General features: G+C 41.7%; 3 protein-coding genes across 6 annotated transcripts in view; 1 reads left to right on the plus strand and 2 right to left on the minus strand.

Annotated features, from left to right (window-relative positions):
- Son (SON DNA and RNA binding protein) overlaps nt 1-6209 on the plus strand; it is a 32115-nt gene extending 25906 nt beyond the window's left edge. Inside the window, exons 9-13 of one of the 3 annotated variants that reach the window (XR_013113654.1) lie at nt 1505-1584; nt 2197-2344; nt 4393-4464; nt 4578-4693; nt 5096-6079. Coding sequence is in view for 2 of the 3 variants with exons in the window: in XM_034515700.2 (XP_034371591.1) it covers nt 2197-2344; nt 4393-4464; nt 4578-4693; nt 5149-5307 (495 nt within the window). In the remaining variant the exon portion in view is untranslated. Of the gene's footprint in view, nt 1-1504; nt 1585-2196; nt 2345-4392; nt 4465-4577; nt 4694-5095 lie in introns of all 3 variants that reach the window. The other 2 variants (XM_034515701.2, XM_034515700.2) reach the window with 2 other exon arrangements.
- Donson (DNA replication fork stabilization factor DONSON) lies at nt 5891-16018 on the minus strand. Of its 2 annotated transcripts, none has more exons than XM_034515704.2 (10): nt 15428-16018; nt 14829-14906; nt 13084-13287; nt 11265-11443; nt 10616-10794; nt 9711-9789; nt 9488-9592; nt 9065-9263; nt 8017-8229; nt 5891-7038 (listed from the first exon to the last, which is right to left on the minus strand). In XM_034515704.2, exons 1-10 carry the CDS (start codon nt 15731-15733, stop codon nt 6901-6903), a joined length of 1680 nt encoding a protein of 559 aa, XP_034371595.1. In that variant the 5' UTR covers nt 15734-16018; the 3' UTR covers nt 5891-6900. The 2 variants fall into 2 exon arrangements, with proteins under 2 accessions (XP_034371595.1, XP_076799270.1); XM_076943155.1 differs by having other exon boundaries at nt 6674-7038; nt 8017-8103; nt 15428-15869.
- Nucleotides 16019-16337: 319 nt separating this feature from the next.
- Cryzl1 (crystallin zeta like 1) overlaps nt 16338-18733 on the minus strand; it is a 44588-nt gene continuing 42192 nt past the window's right edge. The window contains exons 12-13 of the mRNA XM_034515705.2: nt 17816-17861; nt 16338-16937 (exon numbers count right to left, since the gene is read on the minus strand). Of these exons, the coding sequence (XP_034371596.1) occupies nt 16838-16937; nt 17816-17861 (146 nt within the window). The 3' untranslated portion in view covers nt 16338-16837. The remainder of the gene's footprint in view (nt 16938-17815; nt 17862-18733) is intronic.

An 18733-nucleotide genomic window follows, 5' to 3' on the forward strand; every position in this document is an offset into this window, starting at 1 on the left:
CACAAGTGGCTCCCTACATACGTTGTCCCAAATATATTTTTGCTCATTTTTAGTTTATAAGTAGTTAATGTTTACTAGAACCTTTAAAATGATTTTGCTTTACATTTTGTATAGAATATAATCTGAGAAGCAAATCATTTTGATAAATTATGTGTTCATCAGACCAAGCTTTACATTACAGAAGAAATTAGCACTAAAAAGAAAACAATTTGTATGTACTGAAGAATATCTGCTTAATGAAAGCCAGAGGAGCGTTATTTTATTAAGATAGACCAGTACATTTAGAAGTTACTAGGCAATACTTTCATTGCTATCTACCATAAGTATTGTTTATACCCATTAACCATATTCAGGAGATATTGAAAGGGTCATTTGGCTTTTTCTTGGACCAGCACTGTCATTGTGTTTTTAAAAAAAAAAAAAAAAAAAAAAAGGGAATGCCAACTAACACCTCTGTATTCTTTAGTTTGTTTTAGAATACTTTTATATTAAGAGAAATATTTCATCAGTATACTCATTTATTAGTAAAACATTAAAAAAGTAATTGGTTTTAAAGGACCTTTATCTTCTCAAATGACCTAGGACTTGATTTCATAATAATTGTTGGTTATTGTGTGATCTCATTAGATGAAGATATGTTTTTAGACTGGGGATAGAGGGATGCGAAGATAAGAGCAAACAGAAACACAACTGGAAAATGGGGTTAATTGGGGATTTATATTGTACTCTGTCTGTACAGTTGCCCTTTTTTTTAGGAGTGTTTCCTGGAAAAGAGAGGGAGATGAACCTGGAAGTAAGTGAAGTCATTCTAGGTGTGTAGCATCCAGGCAGTTGATATCCAAGTATCAGCTAACTTTTCTCTTTATACATCCACAATGCATGGCCTGCACCAAATAAGGAACTGAACCAGGGGTGTGTTTTTACCTCTACAGCTGCCTCCTTCCATCAGAGCACCTTGTTGAACTTAATGTCTAGTCACATGTCATTGGCATGTTTTCTCCCCAACCTTTAAATACAAAGCTGGGAAACAGTGTATGTATTTTACTGTTCTGTAAAAAATGTAATTGTTTAGTATTAGCTTACTGATAGAAGGAAAAATAGTGCATACTTGCTTGCTGAGCTACCAAAACATTTGACTCTGATTTTGTAATGACTGGCTATGTATTCGGCTGAGAGCATTAACCTAAAATGCTGAAATGATTGGAAAGAAAACATGGTTCAGAGATGTTTCAATTAGAAAGAGACAAGACCAAACACACATAGGTCAACAGCAGAATTCATCACTGGTAGATCGTGCATTGATACTATTTTTAAAAGGAGGCACTGGACATTCCTTAACTGGAGATGACCGACTGCTGACCGTGCACACAGTTGTGCAGCTTAGGACATTAAGTGGTTTGCTGCTTTGATGGAAATTATGGTTCAGTGGGTTGGATACAAGAGAGATGATTGTTCACAGAATAACCTGTGAACTTTCACCCCTCTGTATGGAAACTTGTTTCAGGGCCAAATCCTTGTAGCTGTCTTCTTGCCCCGGTCAGTGCCAGCCGTACTATTCACAACACTGCTGCTACCGAGGCCTAGGTATGTAAACATTTAAGGAGTTTCTTAAAACCCTTTTAACATCAAGCCAGGTTTTAGAAGAATTCAAACTTGGTATACTTACAGGGTATTTTATGTGCTTATCTTCAACTTATTTACATTTAAATTTATTTTGTTTCATAGGGATTTTCTAAGTAAAAATATTGATATTTGCCTTATAATAGAATGGGGAAGACAACTGGATGACAACTGTATACTTCCTTCAGTGTCCAAGCTATTTTAAAACAATGTCTAGGCTTCATTCATAAATTAGGTATACCTGAGATAATATATTGACTGTTTTAACATTGCCTTCTTTTTATTTTGCAAGCTAAGAAGAGATACCAGTGAACCTAAATAGTGGACGAAAACAGCAGTGCTCTTGTTGTTGTTGTTGTTGTTGTTGGAGGGGGGCACCGAGGGGCTACTGTTACAATTGCCATTTGACTTTCAAAGTGTTGGTAATTATAATTAGAACATATTGAGTATAGAAGAACTTAAGTTGAATGCTATTGCAGATCTAGAAGTAAGACTTCTTTTTCTTAAGTTACCATTAACTCTGAATCTCAGTTCTAACTGTAACATGGAGGCATTTTACCTTTTTTCTTTGGATAGGATCAGTTCTTAAGAGCAGCCCCAGTAACTGGAGGAATGGGAGCTGTTTTGATGAGAAAAATGGGTTGGAGAGAAGGAGAAGGATTAGGAAAGAACAAAGAAGGAAATAAGGAACCCATCCTTGTTGATTTTAAGACAGACCGAAAAGGTAAATTCTTCCTACTTTTCAATATATACTTTGCAGTCTTGTTACTTTTTTTTTTTTTTTTTTAAACCTTAGTTTTGGTCTTTGTGACCATGAACTCATGAATTGGATACACAAATAATGAACAGCTCTTTGCTGGTGAAACCTTTTAACACATTTTCCCACACATATCAGCTTATTTCTACAGATGGATAACATACTAGTTTGAACTTTTAAAAGACAACTTGCTTTGTGTTGGTCACTATTATGAAAATCTTCATATCACTTTAAGAAAATGAACCTTTATTTGTTCTTAGTGGAGACTATATATGCTTGCTGTATCTTTCCTTGCTACATTTATTTATTGTATGGGGGTGCATGCATGATATGACAAGCACCTTTACTCATTAAGCCATCCTCCTGATTCATTGTTTTTAAAAATGGTTAGTATATTCGGGTGCTTTGTGTGTGCCCATAGAGCCCAGAAGAGGGCATTGTATCCCCTATGGCTGTGAGCTGCCATGTGGTTGCATGGACTCTAACCAAGGTCCTCTGGAAGAACAGCCTCTGCCTGTTAACAGTCGAGCCATCTCTCCAGCTTGTTTCGTTGTCTTCTGAGACAAGGTCTTGCAGTCTTCCTGCCATGTCTCAGGCCTGCATCATCACTGTTGGTTTATTTGCTTATTTTTATTTCTAAGGTGTTACCACAGGCAGCTAGTAGCATTCAAAGAGGAATCACAATAGGCTGTTATCTGATTTCACTTGTTTAAGCCCTTAGTTATTTAAAATAGAGGCTGAGAGTGGTAGTGTATGTCTTTGGTCCCAGCAGAGGCAGGGAGATCTCTTATGTTTATGTTTGAGAGCTTGTTCTACACTGAAAGTTCCACTACACCCATGGCTACAAAGAGAAATAAGTAACTTATCCTGTAGCCCAGGTTGGCCTTGAACTTCCAATTCTCCTGTCTTAACCTTCACAAAAGTTTGGATTATAGGCATGTGCCACCATACAGTTTAGGCCTGATTTTTAAAAACTTAGCATGAATCCATTCAGTGTGTTATAATTCTAGGGCACATCCACATTGAAATTACTCAACATAATGTAGGTATGGGTTCCCAGACAGCAGCTGTATCCTAGAATCAGTTTGAGAGGTATATGTTCTAGCGTGTTCATAACAATGGATTGGCTGAACGTTTGCTGTTTAAAGACACGTGGAAAGTGGGAAGAGGACTGTTGACATTATTCCTGTGTAGTGGCCTTTTTCGGGAAGGTGTTATATGAGAACTTAGGAATTTGTTAGGACAGCAGGTGCTAACTGTAATAGAGGGTTTCATCTATCTTCCTTTTTGTTTTGGGGGACCATATGCTTTACTCCTTATTTTAAAAGATGATAAATTTATTCATTAAACCATTCTCCTAATCCATTGTCTATTTTTAAAAATGGTTTGTATATGTGGGTGCCCACAGAGCCCAGAAGAGGGCATTGTATCCCCTGTGGTTGTGAGCTGCCATGTGGTTGCATGGACTCTAACCAAGGTCCTCTGGAATCTCACAACCTCTAGAACCAATAAAGTTACTTGTCATTAGTAGCCACCACCTTTTAGACTTTGAAAAAGAAAACCGTGAGATGCTGACGGTTAACTGACACTCCTCTGAGCAGTCACACTTCTATGTGCTTATGTCATGTTATTCCTCAGGCATCATCCACCTTCATTTTTGAAACAGGGTCCTACTGGCCTGGCACCCACCAAAAGCTGGCTGACCAGTGTGCCCCAGGGACCCACCTGCTTGTCTCCCAAGTGCTGGAGTTATTAGTCTATGCCAATACAGCTGGCTTTTCTGAACTCAGCCTCAGATCCTTATGCAAGTGCTATGTTGACTGAGCTATTTCCCTGGCCCTTAAATGTCTCTTCATAGGTATATGATTATAAAGAAAACATATGTATGCCGAAGTGGCAAAACAGAGTAATTCAGTTTTAATATAAACCTGAGTATTTTAGTTGAAGGTATAGGTTTTTAGGTTTCAGTAGTGAGGGGTAATAGTAAATTTGCCCTTTTTTCCCCTTCTTTTAAGGTCTTGTTGCAGTAGGAGAGAGAGCACAAAAGCGGTCTGGGAACTTCTCTGCTGCAATGAAAGACTTGTCAGGTGAGAGCAACCCTGTTAAACTAACTGTTCTTGTTTTTACCCATACCTTCAATTTGGAATTCCTTGCAAAGTTGATGGAAATCTTTTATAACTAGTTGTTTTTCTCTCTACAGGCAAACATCCAGTGTCTGCCTTGATGGAAATCTGTAATAAGAGAAGGTGGCAACCACCTGAATTTCTCTTGGTCCATGACAGTGGCCCTGACCATCGTAAACATTTCCTCTTTAGGGTAAATATAAACTTACATACTAATTACATATTCAAGTTAGAGGGTTAAGGGATGAGTGTGGTACAACCAGTGTTAATATTCTTGGGTGGGTCACAGATATGGATGTGTGGGTAACATGGGATTTTATAAAAAGAGTACAAAGTTAAAGGGGAGGGGCCTGGGCAAAATGTATTTTCTAGTGGACTATGGGGATGCTTTTATTAGGGCTTTTAAAAAAGCATGGAGACTTGCATTTATTTTGCAGTTTCCTTTTTTAAATCATTTGCTGCTTCTGGGCTGAGATTAGTTTCTGTAACACGGGGTTTGTAATTTATGAGTTATTTTTAGAATTTAGTGAAAAAGTACAGAGCTAACAGATATTGAAGTTTGATGCTGTTCTTATTGTATGTTTTTCTTGAATAGGTGTTGAGAAATGGAAGCCCTTACCAGCCCAATTGTATGTTTTTCTTGAATAGGTATTGATAAATGGAAGCGCTTACCAGCCCAGCTTTGCCAGCCCTAATAAGAAGCATGCTAAAGCCACAGCAGCTACTGTGGTTCTTCAAGCAATGGGCCTTGTACCAAAGGACCTCATGGCTAATGCCACTTGCTTCAGGAGTGCCTCACGTAGATAGATTGAGGTTTTATATTAATCATTTCAGATAACTTTACTCTGCATCACAATGTATTTCCTCCCTAATGTTGTAAATATTTCACAATTTAAGACATTGTGTAAAAAGCAATCTGTACAAACATCTCCAGGCTTTGGTTTTTGTACCATGGAAATTGTATTTAACCATACAGGGTTTTGGTATGTTTATATTGTTTACCTTAGTGATGTATTTGTTTAAGTGGCTAACATCAAAACAACTGTTTGAGGGCATCAGTAATATTCAGTGTGGAATGTTAAATAACGCTTTTATACTGTATTTTGTACTATGATGTAACTTCCCTTCCTTACGGCTAGGCTGCTGTAACACTTGCCTGTAATCAGTGAAGGGCTGTGCACCTTGTACTATTTCACAATGGGTTCTGCTGGACAGATACTGGGCCAGTGTTATTAGGGTAATGAAGCAAGATCTGTTCCACAGGGCTAATGCCACCATCTCCCCCTTTTTGTAGAGATTATGAGAAGACAGTGACACGTTGTGTCCTGATCAGTACTAAGTCCTGCATTCCCAGTAAAGCCACTTGGGTCATAAGAAGGAAGTCAAAACGGAAGTCCAACTAGAATTTTACTTCAGAGGCCAAGTACATATTTAGTATGGCTTGAGTTGTGATATAGTTTTACTTTGATGTGCATTTTGAATTTCAGCTACACCTAGATAGACGTAAATAATAAAAAACGCTGTAACCAACTTATCTAATAAAAATTGGCAACCAGCCGCTATTTTGTTGACTGAGAAAGTTTAAGTTTATGTTAATTTTTTAGGGTCTGATAGAATATTCATGTGTATTACAGTGGTATTCATATGCTATGTCTCTAAACTTTATTTTCAAAAGCTTAAGGCCCAAATACAAACTTCTCTGGAATAAATGTGGTGTCTTATTCTCTGGCTTCATGGAACACATATAACTAAGCACTATTTTTCTTACCCAATTCTTGTGATTTCTATGCACGTTTATTTAAAAATACTGAATTTTTATACACACATGCAAACACAAATTACCTGTAAACATACTAAATAGTAAGTTGACATGACTGAGCACCCAACACTTATTAGATGAAGTACAAAATACCCTACCATCTGACTTGACACATGTGACTGAACATACTTATGAACAGAGGATCTAGAAATCATTAGTAAAAATGCTGGTTTCCCTATGTCTTCAAAGAACTCAATATAGATGCTTTTGTTCTGACCATTAGTCTCAATGGAATAATTGCTACAGGTAATCTCAATTTCTCATTAATAAAACACTTGACTTTTCTATTCAGGTTACAATAAGTTACAGGGATAGAATTCTTATTTGAATTATCTGAGGTTTTTTAAAGGAAGCACCTTGCATCTTCATCTCTGAAAATGCATGAAAATAATAAAATCAAAATGTTGATTTAAAACCTAATGCTATTGCATGTAGTAAGTTAATATAAAAATGTTTAGGAACACTTTAGTATTTTAAAATATATTCTTCCAAATGAACTTTAAAAGCCAGAGGCCTACGAATCTTGAATTTCCTTGCTAGGAAGCTTTTTCCTCAGATTCCTTTTAGGCTTACTTTGGTGGTCAGGATCTCCAATTTAAAATGTAGTCACTCATTTCCACATTTCGTAAGGATGACTTCCCCAGAACTGGCATTTGACTGAGCTGCTCCAGGGTTTTAGGGTGCAGCCCACAGTTAACAAGGTCCTTAGGAACAACTTTCTGCAGAAACACAAATCCACATCCATAAAGCACATTAGTTCTTGAACACCAAGTTTTAGTTTTTAAAAGATTTATACGAATACATCAGAGCTGTCCTCAGACACACCAGAAGAGGGCATCAGATCCCATTACAGATAGTTGTGAACTACCATGTGGTTGCTGGGAATTGAACTCGGACCTCTGGAAGAACAGTCAGTTCTCTTAACCACTGACCTATCTCTTCTGTTCAGAACACCAAGCTTTTAATAATCCTCATAAAGACTTGCAAATAAATGGCTCAGTCACTCAATCATGTCTAGAAAATGATCCTAAAAGTTTCAGTAGTATGAAAATCCTAAATTATCCAGTCTATTAGACTTGAGGGGTACCAGGCCAATTAAAGGAAGACTGCTAACAACTATCTTAAAAAAGTCTAAAAAAGACAAAATAGTAACTAAGTAAGGCTTGAAGATGGGTTAGTGTTGAAGCACTTGCTGTACAATTGTGATAACCAGAGTTGGGGGTATTTAGAACCCACATGAATGTTGGGCAGACAAGGTTTGCCTCTGTACTTGTCTCTGAAGGCAGCACAGAGACCAGCTAGCAAGACTAGCTGTGTTAGGACCTTCTGGTTTTGATGAAAAGACTGTTAATGAGGTGGAGGAGCAGCAGCCTGTGAGCCAGTGCACTTCCTCACTGGTGTGCTTAAAGACATGCAAAATCCCAAGTAACATACACATACATGAGAAACAGGAAAATAATAGCTGTGGTAAATTGTGTTACCATAAACTATAAAGGAAGCAAGAATTACTCAGTTTCAGCTGTAAGTGCAGTAAATACTATTTAGGTTTGGGAAATATTTAATATTGCCCAAATTCATAAAATTTATCTTATGTGCATGTGGGTAGATATTAATTAACTTGTTTTCTAACTTGATACAAATTTGGCATAAGAAGTGACATTTACCCCAGCAAGAGGATCCAGGATATGAGTACTTACTCTATCCAGTTCTTTATCCAGTGACAGGCCAACATTGAATACAGCAGTTGGCTCATGTGCATACAGTCCAGCAGAGAATGACCCTCTCTGTGAAGATCGGAGTAGCATGGTCACAGAATGCAAAGTGTGAGGCATGACCGGACCTGTGATCTCCAAACTAAACTTATCTCTGTATCCAGAAAGAGCTTGTGTCTTTACATTAATGCTTCGTGCCTTCAGAAAATTTAAAGAAGTAAAGTCATGTGATGCAGGAAACAAGTAAAAGGGATTTGACATAATTCATGTCACCTAGTTCTCTCAAGTCATTTTTATTTTTAATGGAGAAAGCAAAAAAAAAAAAACCTACTGGGAATGTAACTTGGGTCAAGCTGCCTGCCTAGTAGGCCTCATACCCCTGTGCAGTCCCAGTGCCGACAAAGCCCAAAGTATGCAAGAACAGTTTAAAATTATGAAAATTTGCATATACACTATCACTATGCACACACACACACTTCATACACACACACACACAAATATACATACACTTTTTAAGATAGGGTCTCATTATGTAGGCCTTGCTGTTTGTTCCTTAACTCACTGAGATCTGCTTGCCTCTGCTTCCTGTGTGCTGGGATTAACGGTATGGTCACAATGTCTGCCCTGGTGTTTTCTCAAATGCACATACACATGTATGTTGTACCTGCTACCTGTGGGGCTAAGAAGGCATCAGAACTCTTGGAACTGAAGTTACCAATGGCTGAGAGTCACTATGTTGGTGCTGGGAACTGAATTTGGGTCTTCTCCAAGAGAAGCAAGTGCTCTTAAATACTGATACATCTCCCGAGTCTCTAGAATTATTTTTTAAAAATTGAGAATTTGAGCTAGGCACGGTGGCATATGCCTTTAATCCCAGCACTCAGGAGGCAGAGGCAGGTGGATCTCTGTGAGCTTGAGACCAGAGCGATCTACATCCAAGATGGCCAGAATTACAGAGACCCTGTGTTCAAAAACAAACAAGCCCAAAACAACGAAAAGGTCTAAACTGTAAACAGATGAAGTGAACATTTACCTTAAGCATTTGCATTGAGGCACCACGGAAGGCTACTGGGGATAAGAGAGTGGGTGGGAGACCTGCCTGTGCACCTGAGGTAGCAACTAAGCTCTTGCAGTTGATCAAAAAATTGAGCAGTTTGAAGGTATTGAGTCCTTTCACCAGTACAACAGACTCAGGTCGGTGATCCATTTGTACTTCATGTTTTTCTTTACGTCTGAAGACAACAATCAAGGAAAGAGCAAAAGGTTCCAACAGCAGGGCAGTCAGATGCCTGGACTCCAGACATCTGGGGCTCCCAGTCTCATTCACAGTTTGAATGAAGTGCTGACCATCTGAATGTGATAGAAACCAACAAAGAACTCATACTCGAGCAACAAGGACTATCTTAAACCAGTGTTAGACTCACTCACTCAGTGCAAGTTCTAACAGAAAGGATACAGCTTGACAGAGATGACATCTGGCTTCTTAATTTGATCTTGTACACCTATCTCTTCCAGCCAGGAAAAACTTTCTTCTTCATCTTCATCACTGCCTGCCTGCTCCCTAGGAAACCGCCACAGTTAGCAACACATATTCACAGAGTTGATGCTGTTACAAACGTACCACCCTGAGTTAGAGAATTCATAAAAGTGAATATGCAAAAGGTTTTGTAATTACATACTCCTCATATTCCAGGCTTAGTTCTCGAACTTTCTTCTTATGGCCACTTTCTTCCAGTAAAGGTAGAGAAAACTCAATACCTACAACAGAAAATAGAATCCAATTTTCTTCAATTAACCAGGAGTGTCCTACTATTAGGGTACACAGACTAGGTTTTCTATGAAAAGGGTCTTGTCTCTACCCTTCCCCCCCTTTCTTGATCCACTAAATGATCATGGTTTTAGATAACATGGTTTTAGAAGTATGAAAGGAGAGGTTCGAGGATCTGTGGTATCAAAGAATCCAGGGCTGCTGAGAGGGTTTTGTGGGCAGATTCTGCCATATTTTATGACACCTGTGTCCCCTTCCTAGAACTCACATGATGGAATGAAAGGACTCTTTGAAGCTGTCTTTTAATCTCTACATGTGTGCCATGATATGTGTGTGCCCACAGAAACACATACATGCATACAAAATAAATAAATGTAAAGACATGTTTCAAGATAGTAGCTTATAGGACCTAATAGGGGATTTCCCTTAGCGTTACAAACAAGGAACATAGTTAACCTCCAGATGAATTTAAGAGACAGCTTTACCAGCAGAAAGGAAAAAAGAACCTTTAGAAAAGAAAACTACTTCTCATAAAATAATATTAGTAGCCAATTAGTAAAAGACGATTCATTTTTTTTTTTATTCATATGGGTGTTTATGTCTGGGTTGCACTTCTGTGTCTGGTGCAAACAGAGGGCTCATTCCATCCCCTGGAGCTGTATTCAGATGGCTTGTAGCCATCATGTGGGTGCTGGAGTCTGACCCAGGTCCTCTGTAAGAGCAGCACATGCCCTTTCAACACCAAGCCATCTCCCCAGCCCCTCAAGTTTAGCATTTAAGACAAGAGGACTCTTCACTTGGACCCTCCACTATCACCTTCGCTTTTCATAGCTTCTCTTAAGCCTCTCGTGGTAGGGGATATGAGTGCGGTGATCACACTGCTGCCCGCCAAGCCCGCCGCTCGGAAGAGGACGGTAAACTGATAGGAGCAGACGTAGAAATAGGGGCAAAGCTTTGTCTTCAGCAGGTTATACAGAGACGTAAAACTCACAGACCTAGGAAGAAAGGAAGGGCCTTCAGTGTTCAAATATTTTAAACTCAATTCTGTATTAATTTAATTAATAATTGATTTCTTAATTTATTCTGACACATAGATAAAAACCCAACAGAAATGTTTCAAATACTGAATGGATTTCTGTAGCTGTGTAAATTTGCACTTGAGGGTTGCAAATATTCTTTCAAGCATAGTTTTTACCTGGTTGCAAACCATGAACAACTTCTGATGAAAAAGCATCAACTGACAGAAAGCATCCCAGAGACATCCCTCCTACTGTGTGTGTCCAGTCCGTACATTAAACACTGCACTGCACAGCTGATCATGATCAAGTTGGGGAAAAGCAATTGTAAACTGTGGTCGGTAAGTTGCTGACAATGTCGGAAACACAGAGCGCTGTTTGCCATTAGCCCTGCTGGGAACACCGGAGCCCTGCTACTGAACACGCACCTCTGGAAGGTACAGTCTTACCAGTCACTCATTAGAGCATGTTGCAGGGTTTCATCAGTTGACCATGGACTTGTCTTTGCAGCCATTTTCCTATCAGCTCCAATCCGAGGGAAGAGCGGCAGCCAGGAGAGGGCAGGGTGAAGCCAGTAGACCAGAGTCTGCTGGAAGGCGCAGCGCAGCTCGGTGCACAGCCTGGGGTCCTACATTCCGTGGGTGGGGAGAGCAGGTGACTTTCCTACTCATCACAGAGATAAGATTTCATTGCAAACACTGAATAGATCACACACTGAATCTAATACATTTTCTAAGAAGATTTTTATTTTTTACTTGGGGGTAATGGCACACACCGAGGCTACCCTGGTCTACATAAGGAGCCCCAGGAAAGGCAGGACTATGTGGAAAGACTCTGCCTCAAACACCCCGCCACTCCCCAAAACTGATTTTCATTTTTAATTTTCTGTTTGCCTGTACATTACAGGGGCCAGTAGAAGGCCGGAGCTGGAGTTCTGAGCAGCTCTGGGCAGGGTCAACATGGGCTCTCAGCAGGAAGTGTTCTCTCTTAACCACTGAGCCCTCTTAACAGCCCAGGCTAAGGAGTTTTAGTGTTGTAATTATAGGGAGACCTTAGCAACTGCTGAGGTTAAAATGCAGTCTACTTTTGCCTTTGGGATAGCAAATAGCATGATGAGCCTGCACTGGAGAGAGCACACTCACAGAGATGGGACGTTCTTTCTCTGCCTTCCCTGAGAATGATGACGAGCTGCGGATGACAGGAAGTGGGGTGTGCATGGAGGACACACACGCTCTGCCCAGAGGACAGCAAATTACCCCGAAAACGCAGTCTCAAAAGTAGTGAACCCTCGCTAAATACAAAGCATCCTGATTTATTTATCCAGAAATAGATCTCAAGTGCTATTTTAAGCAAACGGTTACAACCTAAAGCATTGATGAGCTGCTTTATGGTAATTAAACTACTCTGAGGCCATTCTAGAACTTAGGCCAGGTGTAGTGGGACATGCCTTTAATACCAACACTGGGGTGGCAGAGGCAGGTAGAGCTCTGTGAGCTGGAGGCCAGCCCAGTATACAAAGTGAGTTCCAAGACAGCCAGGGCTACACAACACAGTAAGACCCTTTCTCAAAACCTAATAAACAAAACCATCACCATCAACAACAACAAAAAATGAAGATATGTTCTAAGTCAGAAACATCAGTAAAAATTCATCAGCTATTGTAATTCAATTGTTTGTTTTCTTAAAAACCTAAGAAAAGGATGGTTTAGAGAAGACACTGCTTGTCTACACTCTGATTCATCTCCAGTATCTACCTATACTGAGCAGTTCTTAACCTGACAAACAGGAAGTGAAAGTACCCTCTGGGAGAAATGATGTCAACTTTTGTAATCTATACATGTCAGAAGAACAGATTATGTTGAAGAGAGAGCCTTCTACACTAATTTGAAACACAAGCATAGGTTGACAGAGGCTGGAGATGAACAGCATCACAGGAACCCGAGTTTGGAACTCGGCACCCAGACAACAAGTTGAGATTGTCCTGTGCCTGACAATGAGCCCAGGACTGAGGAGAATCACTAGGGCTGGCTACACTGGCACCAGACTAGCTAAACCCTGTGAGCCCCAAGCTCACAGGATCCTTGTTGCACGGCAAAAAGGCAGAGGACGAGAGACCAGGACACAGGACTAGATCCTTAGGCTCTGTCCTGATACCAGCATGTGCACACACATACACACACACATACATACATACACACACACACACACATGTGTGCGCGTGCAGGAACATACATCCGTTCCTCTAAGGCTCCTTCGTTTCGGACTTACCTGTATACTCTTGGGTAAAGTAACTTCTGTTGCCCTACAATGCTGGACAAGTCCTTGGGCTTCTTCCTGTGCTTTCAAATGATCTGCCCAGGAAAAGGGTTGAGACGAGGTGAAAAGGAGTCGGGTTTTAATACTCCAGTCCACAGGTAACTCAGTACCATCTGAAGACCAAGTGTCCGATTCAGATAGTGATACATGTTGACTCTTAGAAAACAGAGAACACAAAAATTAGAATTTCAAGGAAATTCTTTGAATACAGAGATCTCAGTTATTCTACTCTTGATCTTAAATGTCAAAATTTATGAATGGTTTAATATTAAAAATGTATTATACCTGAAAACTCTGGAAGGAGGTCCAAGCTATTAAGAGAGGCCTCAGACTACAGATATGACTGAGTAGGTACAGCACATGACACTAAGCCTGAGTGTTTGAGTCGGAGGGAGAGAAGTGACCAGAAGACATAATAAAGTAAATGAACAAAGCCGGGCAGGGGTGGGGCTGGAGGGTTGTGGTTCACATATTCACCCCCAACCCCAAGACAGGGTTTCTCTGCGTGGCCCCGGCTCTCCTGGAACTCACTCTTGTAGACCAGGCTGGCCGCAAACACAAAGACACACCCGCCTCTGCCTCTAAGCCCAGCCATGTTCCTAGTAGTTAGAGTATCTTGTAAAGCTCAGAACCACTGACACCAGGGCGAAGTTCTTTTTTTAGGTTAAGCAATCTTGGTAGAACTTTTAAAGGGTTTAAAAAACATTACTGAAGTTAAAAAAAAAAATAGAAAAAAATTATAGTCAACTGCTGCTCAAGTCCATACAGTCCTCTCTAGAAGGACTCCCTCAGGGAGCACCACAAGTCCATATTGTCCACTCTAGAAGGACTCCCTCAGGGAGCACCACAAGTCCATATTGTCCACTCTAGAAGGACTCCCTCAGGGAGCACCACAAGTCCATATTGTCCACTCTAGAAGGACTCCCTCAGGGAGCACCACAAGTCCATATTGTCCACTCTAGAAGGACTCCCTCAGGGAGCACCACACATCCTTTCCGGGAAGCTGCCTCCAACACACTACGTGAACACTAGCGTGGGGCTTGGAAACGCTCAGCCTGCTCCAGTGGGGCAAGCTGCATCTACCTGCAACTATGGGGGTGGGAGGGCAGATTGCTGCTCAATATGTGGGAAGTGTTGGGTTTGATCCATAGCACAAACCAGGCCTTGGCCACCAGAGCCACATTTATTATCGAAATACCTTTACAGAAATGATAACTCTCAAGTTTCTCTTTCCTTTTCGGAGAAGGCTCTCATGTGTCCCAGGCCGGCCTCAACTCTCTGTGTATCTGTGGATGCTCTCAAACTTCTGACCTCCTTCATCCAGTGATACAATTTTAAGTGTGCATGTCCCATATTCACAAGATTCTTGAGGACCCAACCCCAAGGTCTCTGCACATTAGACAAGCATTTTACAAACTGAGATACAGTCCCAGACTTTGAATTCATTCTTGAAACTAGTTTTTTTTTTTTTTTCAAGAGAAATGCTTTTGAGAAGTTTGTTTATTGGAATATACATTATATTCAGCATTTTAAAAGTATTTCTTGGGATATGCCATTGAGATGGCTCAGAAGGTAGAGGCACTTGCTTCTGCACCTGACTGACAACCTCAGTTCAATCCTTTTACTCACACGGTGGAGGGACTGACTTCTACGTACACAGCTGTGGCACAAACAATAAATGTAATTTTAAAGAGTACCTGGGACAGTTCCATGACAGTTCTTTCATGAGATGCCTCCTCCCACGGCAAGTTATTTTCTCCATTAGAATCTAGAAGCTGAGGTTAAAAAAAAAAGAGTTGTCCTTTTAAAACTTAAGCGATGAGGGAATCTGAACTCTGCAAGGGCTCACGTGACACACCAGTTTCTCAGGAGAGTGGGAACTCACATCCATACACAGATTTGTGCCCGAACTTATCTAAACAGGAGGAAAGGCCATACTTTGATGCATTTAATAACTGATACATAAACCTTAGACCAACAGATCCATAAAGCCTTATGGGAAAACCAACATTTGTAAATTCTGACTCGACTTATCTTCAACAGTCCTCCATGTCCACAGTAATTTCAAGTGCCCAAGAAAAAGGTCTTGAAGGATGGTGAGAAGGCAGATTCGGTGGCTTTCCATCCCAGTTCTGAGGACTTTTCGAGCTACCTTCCCGTGTATCCCTAAGTCCTTCTTACAGAGCTTCGAGGGCAGCCATCCCCCTCCCCCGCCTCGGCTCAGGACATCAGGCTGCGGCGGCTGTTCGCGCCCATTCCCACCCCTGACAGCCGGCTATCCGACGCGGAGACTCACCGGGCCCGGCGCTCCCTGCGGACCGCGGAGCGGCTCTTCGTGGTCCTCGTCGGCCACCCGCGGCCGGTTGTCCAGTCGGGCGAAAGGGTTCCTGCGGGCGATGGTCGCGGCGACGCCTCCTCTGCCGCCCGCGGTCGGGAAGGGGCGCAAGGGCAGCCCAGCCGCCAGCGCGGCGCGGCGGGGCGCGGGCTCCGGCAGTGAGGAGGGCACGGCGGCACCGAGGTCCCGAGACCTTTTCCGGCGGAGCCGCACGATCTCAGGCGGCCTCTTGAAGCTAGGCGAGTAGCCGGGCACCGAGACAGCCATTGCGCAGCACGGAAGCAGCTCCGCAGCCCTGCCGGGGCTTCCCGCGCGCTCCGGCCCCGCCCAGACCCCGCGCTGCTCACGGACTGGAGGCTCCCGAGGCTCCGCCCCGCCTCGGGCTCGCCCCGACAGAGCATGCGTGCCAGGCCGCGCAGCCCCGCCCAACAGATTTCCCCGGTGGCCGCTTCCGGCCAGGCGCGCGCAGCCATTTGCTCCTTTTGCTGTGAGGCCCGGCGTCGCCGAGAACACTTCACCAGCGCGCCGCACCCCGTAGGGCTCCGAAAGGGGTTAATACTACTTTAAGTCGGAGGCGGGCTTAGTGGCAGCCCCGGGTACGGAGCATGAATGCACAGCAACCAACACATTGAATTGTGGTGATAGGCAGTTATTTCTCTCTGAGAGAAGCTGCAGTACCATTCTGAAAGAGATGGTGATGAGCCCGAGCTCAACAGAGTACCCACGAGGGGGAGTGTCCGCTAGCCTCACGCCAAGTCCTCCACCCTTGTCCCTAGTGCCCGACCACCCCAGCCCTCTATGCAAATGCTACGCCACTACTACAGGACCAGGTACTCTGATTCTGTATGATGTCGGAGGAATTCAGAGTGAGTGAATATTTAAAAACAAAATTTAAATGCCAATGGATTAGATACTTTGAAGTTGGAAAATACACTCAAATGCTAAGATAACAGCATCAAAGGTTTGTTAAGGAAGGTGTTGAGAATGAAGTTGATACAAAAGCAAATTATGTTCTAACAGTATAGCAAAAGCTTGTGACAGATGAATAGAATAGTGGGGCTTTTGCTGAAAGCAGTTTTCTTAATGGAAAGAATTTTATAGCGGAGGCAAAGTGTATAGATACAATAAGAAAAAGAAGTTTTTGGAATGTCCCCTTCAGAATGTTAAAAAAAATTATTTGGATTGTTTGCACATTAATTTTGTAAGTATTTTTCAAATATGTCAAATAACCAAACATTATATTGTGGCAGGAAAACAGGCTTAAAAATAGAAAATCTTGTTTTATCTTCCTTGATTTTTCTCAACAATTTCCAAAGAAAACTGGCTTCATATATTGGTGTGGGTGCATCCAACTGAGTCTGGGAAAGAAAATTAAAATTGAACAACTTGCTTTTTTCTTTCTTGATTTTTCTGAACAACTTCCATGGAAACTTTTGCCTCGTACAGTGGAATGGGTTCATCAAGTAGAGGTCTGAGGAGGAAGAATGATTAGAAATGTCAGGCACAGGCACAGATGTAGACATCACACAGGATGCAGTCGACCATGCATTTAATTATTTTCCTTTAAATAATGCCAACAGCTTGGTGGTGGCACATGCCTTTAATCCCAAGCAGTGGAGAAGCAGAGGGGCAGGTGACTCTCTGTGAGCCCCTGGTCAGCTGGCCTGAGCTAGATAGCTGCAAGCCCCTGGTCAGCCAGCCTGAGCTAGATAGCTTCGAGCCCCTGGTCAGCCAGCCTGAGCTAGATAGCTGTCTTAAAAAGAAACATCCACACAAAAATGATAGTCCCATGCATTAATATTTCTATGGCTTAAAGAAGTCGTGCTCTTTTTTTCTTTCTTCAGACGCGCTCTGTCTTGTTAGCTAGCCCACCATGGCCTAGACTTCATGACTGCCTTCCTTCCAGCCTTCCAAGTGCCGTGAGGACAGGCACATGCCACACAGCAGGCTAAACGTGTGTACAAGAAAAATATACTATTCTGTCCCTTTATCTGATCCTTACTTTATAATTGATATAAACCCCCAATTTAAACGACCAGGGTACTTTTTTCCTCTTGCCAATCTATGGATTATTTCAAATTCTTTGGCAAGAGGAAGGAAGAAAGGAGAAAGGTGAGACACATAACAGAACTGAGGGGAGAAAAATCACAAGAGCCTTTATCTGTGGGAAACCTCACTGGTGCACAACCAGATACATTCTGAGAAACATGAAAGAACAGTTTTTATCTAAAGTGAATAGAAAAACACAAGTCCTAGATATACCATAAAACTGGAATAAATACAAACACCCACTTTATCTCTTTGAGAATTGAAAAATGATGATTTAACTTTTTGTTTGTTTTAGCATACCTGAAAATACCAGCTGATAACTTCTCCATCACGTCTTTTAAGATGCGTAAATGGAAGAATTGTTAAGGTTTAACTTAGCAGAGTGGGGATTAAGTAAACCATTCAAGATGCTGGGCAGGGCTCCTTTATTTTTCCTTTTTAAAGCTTTGCACTTTCAAATTCAAAGTGGTACCACAGCAACTACAACTGTCCATCACTTCTAGAACACAGGAATGATTTGCAGTGACTGAGGTCTGACAGGAACACAAGGCCCGGAAGATGAGTAGTAAGAACGGCAAGCCAGCACAGGAGCTGCTCAGTGGGGTGCCTTGGTCGTTTTCATTTGAGCATTATGCACGGTATTCAGCATTTCAGCTCTCACATGAAATAAACAGTCATTGAGTGATTCGGTTGATAACAGGCTCAATTCGTTTGCATAAATTATTTTGTTTCAAAAATGAGAAAAAAGCTAGTTAATATGCACCTATCTGTGGTAGTGTTAATGAAAAATGCCCCCCATTGGCTCATGTGTCTGAAGGTTTGGTCCCCAGTTGGTGGTGTTACAGAAGTTATGGAACCTTTAGAAGGTACATCTTTGTTGGAGGAAGCACTTCATGGGGCAGGCTTTGATGGTTTGTGGCCTGGCCTCATCCCTGCTTACTGATCTCTCTCTGCTTCAGATGTGTGGATAAGGGTGTGTGAATCCAGGTTCCTATCCTGATGACAAGGCTTCCCAGCTATCAGAGAACTGTAGGCCAAACTGAACCCTTCTATAAACTGCTTTTGGTCATGGTGTTTTGTCTTAGGAACAAAAATGTACATAATATACTATGTTGCAGCAATCAATAGTATATCCATATTAAGAAAAAATAAAAAGAAATAAGAAGGTCTGGAGAGATGGCTCATTGGTGAGATTACTCGCTGTATCTGTAGAGGACT

Source organism: Arvicanthis niloticus, chromosome 12, assembly GCF_011762505.2.
Source record: "Arvicanthis niloticus isolate mArvNil1 chromosome 12, mArvNil1.pat.X, whole genome shotgun sequence".
Classification (NCBI taxonomy): Eukaryota; Metazoa; Chordata; class Mammalia; order Rodentia; family Muridae; genus Arvicanthis; species Arvicanthis niloticus.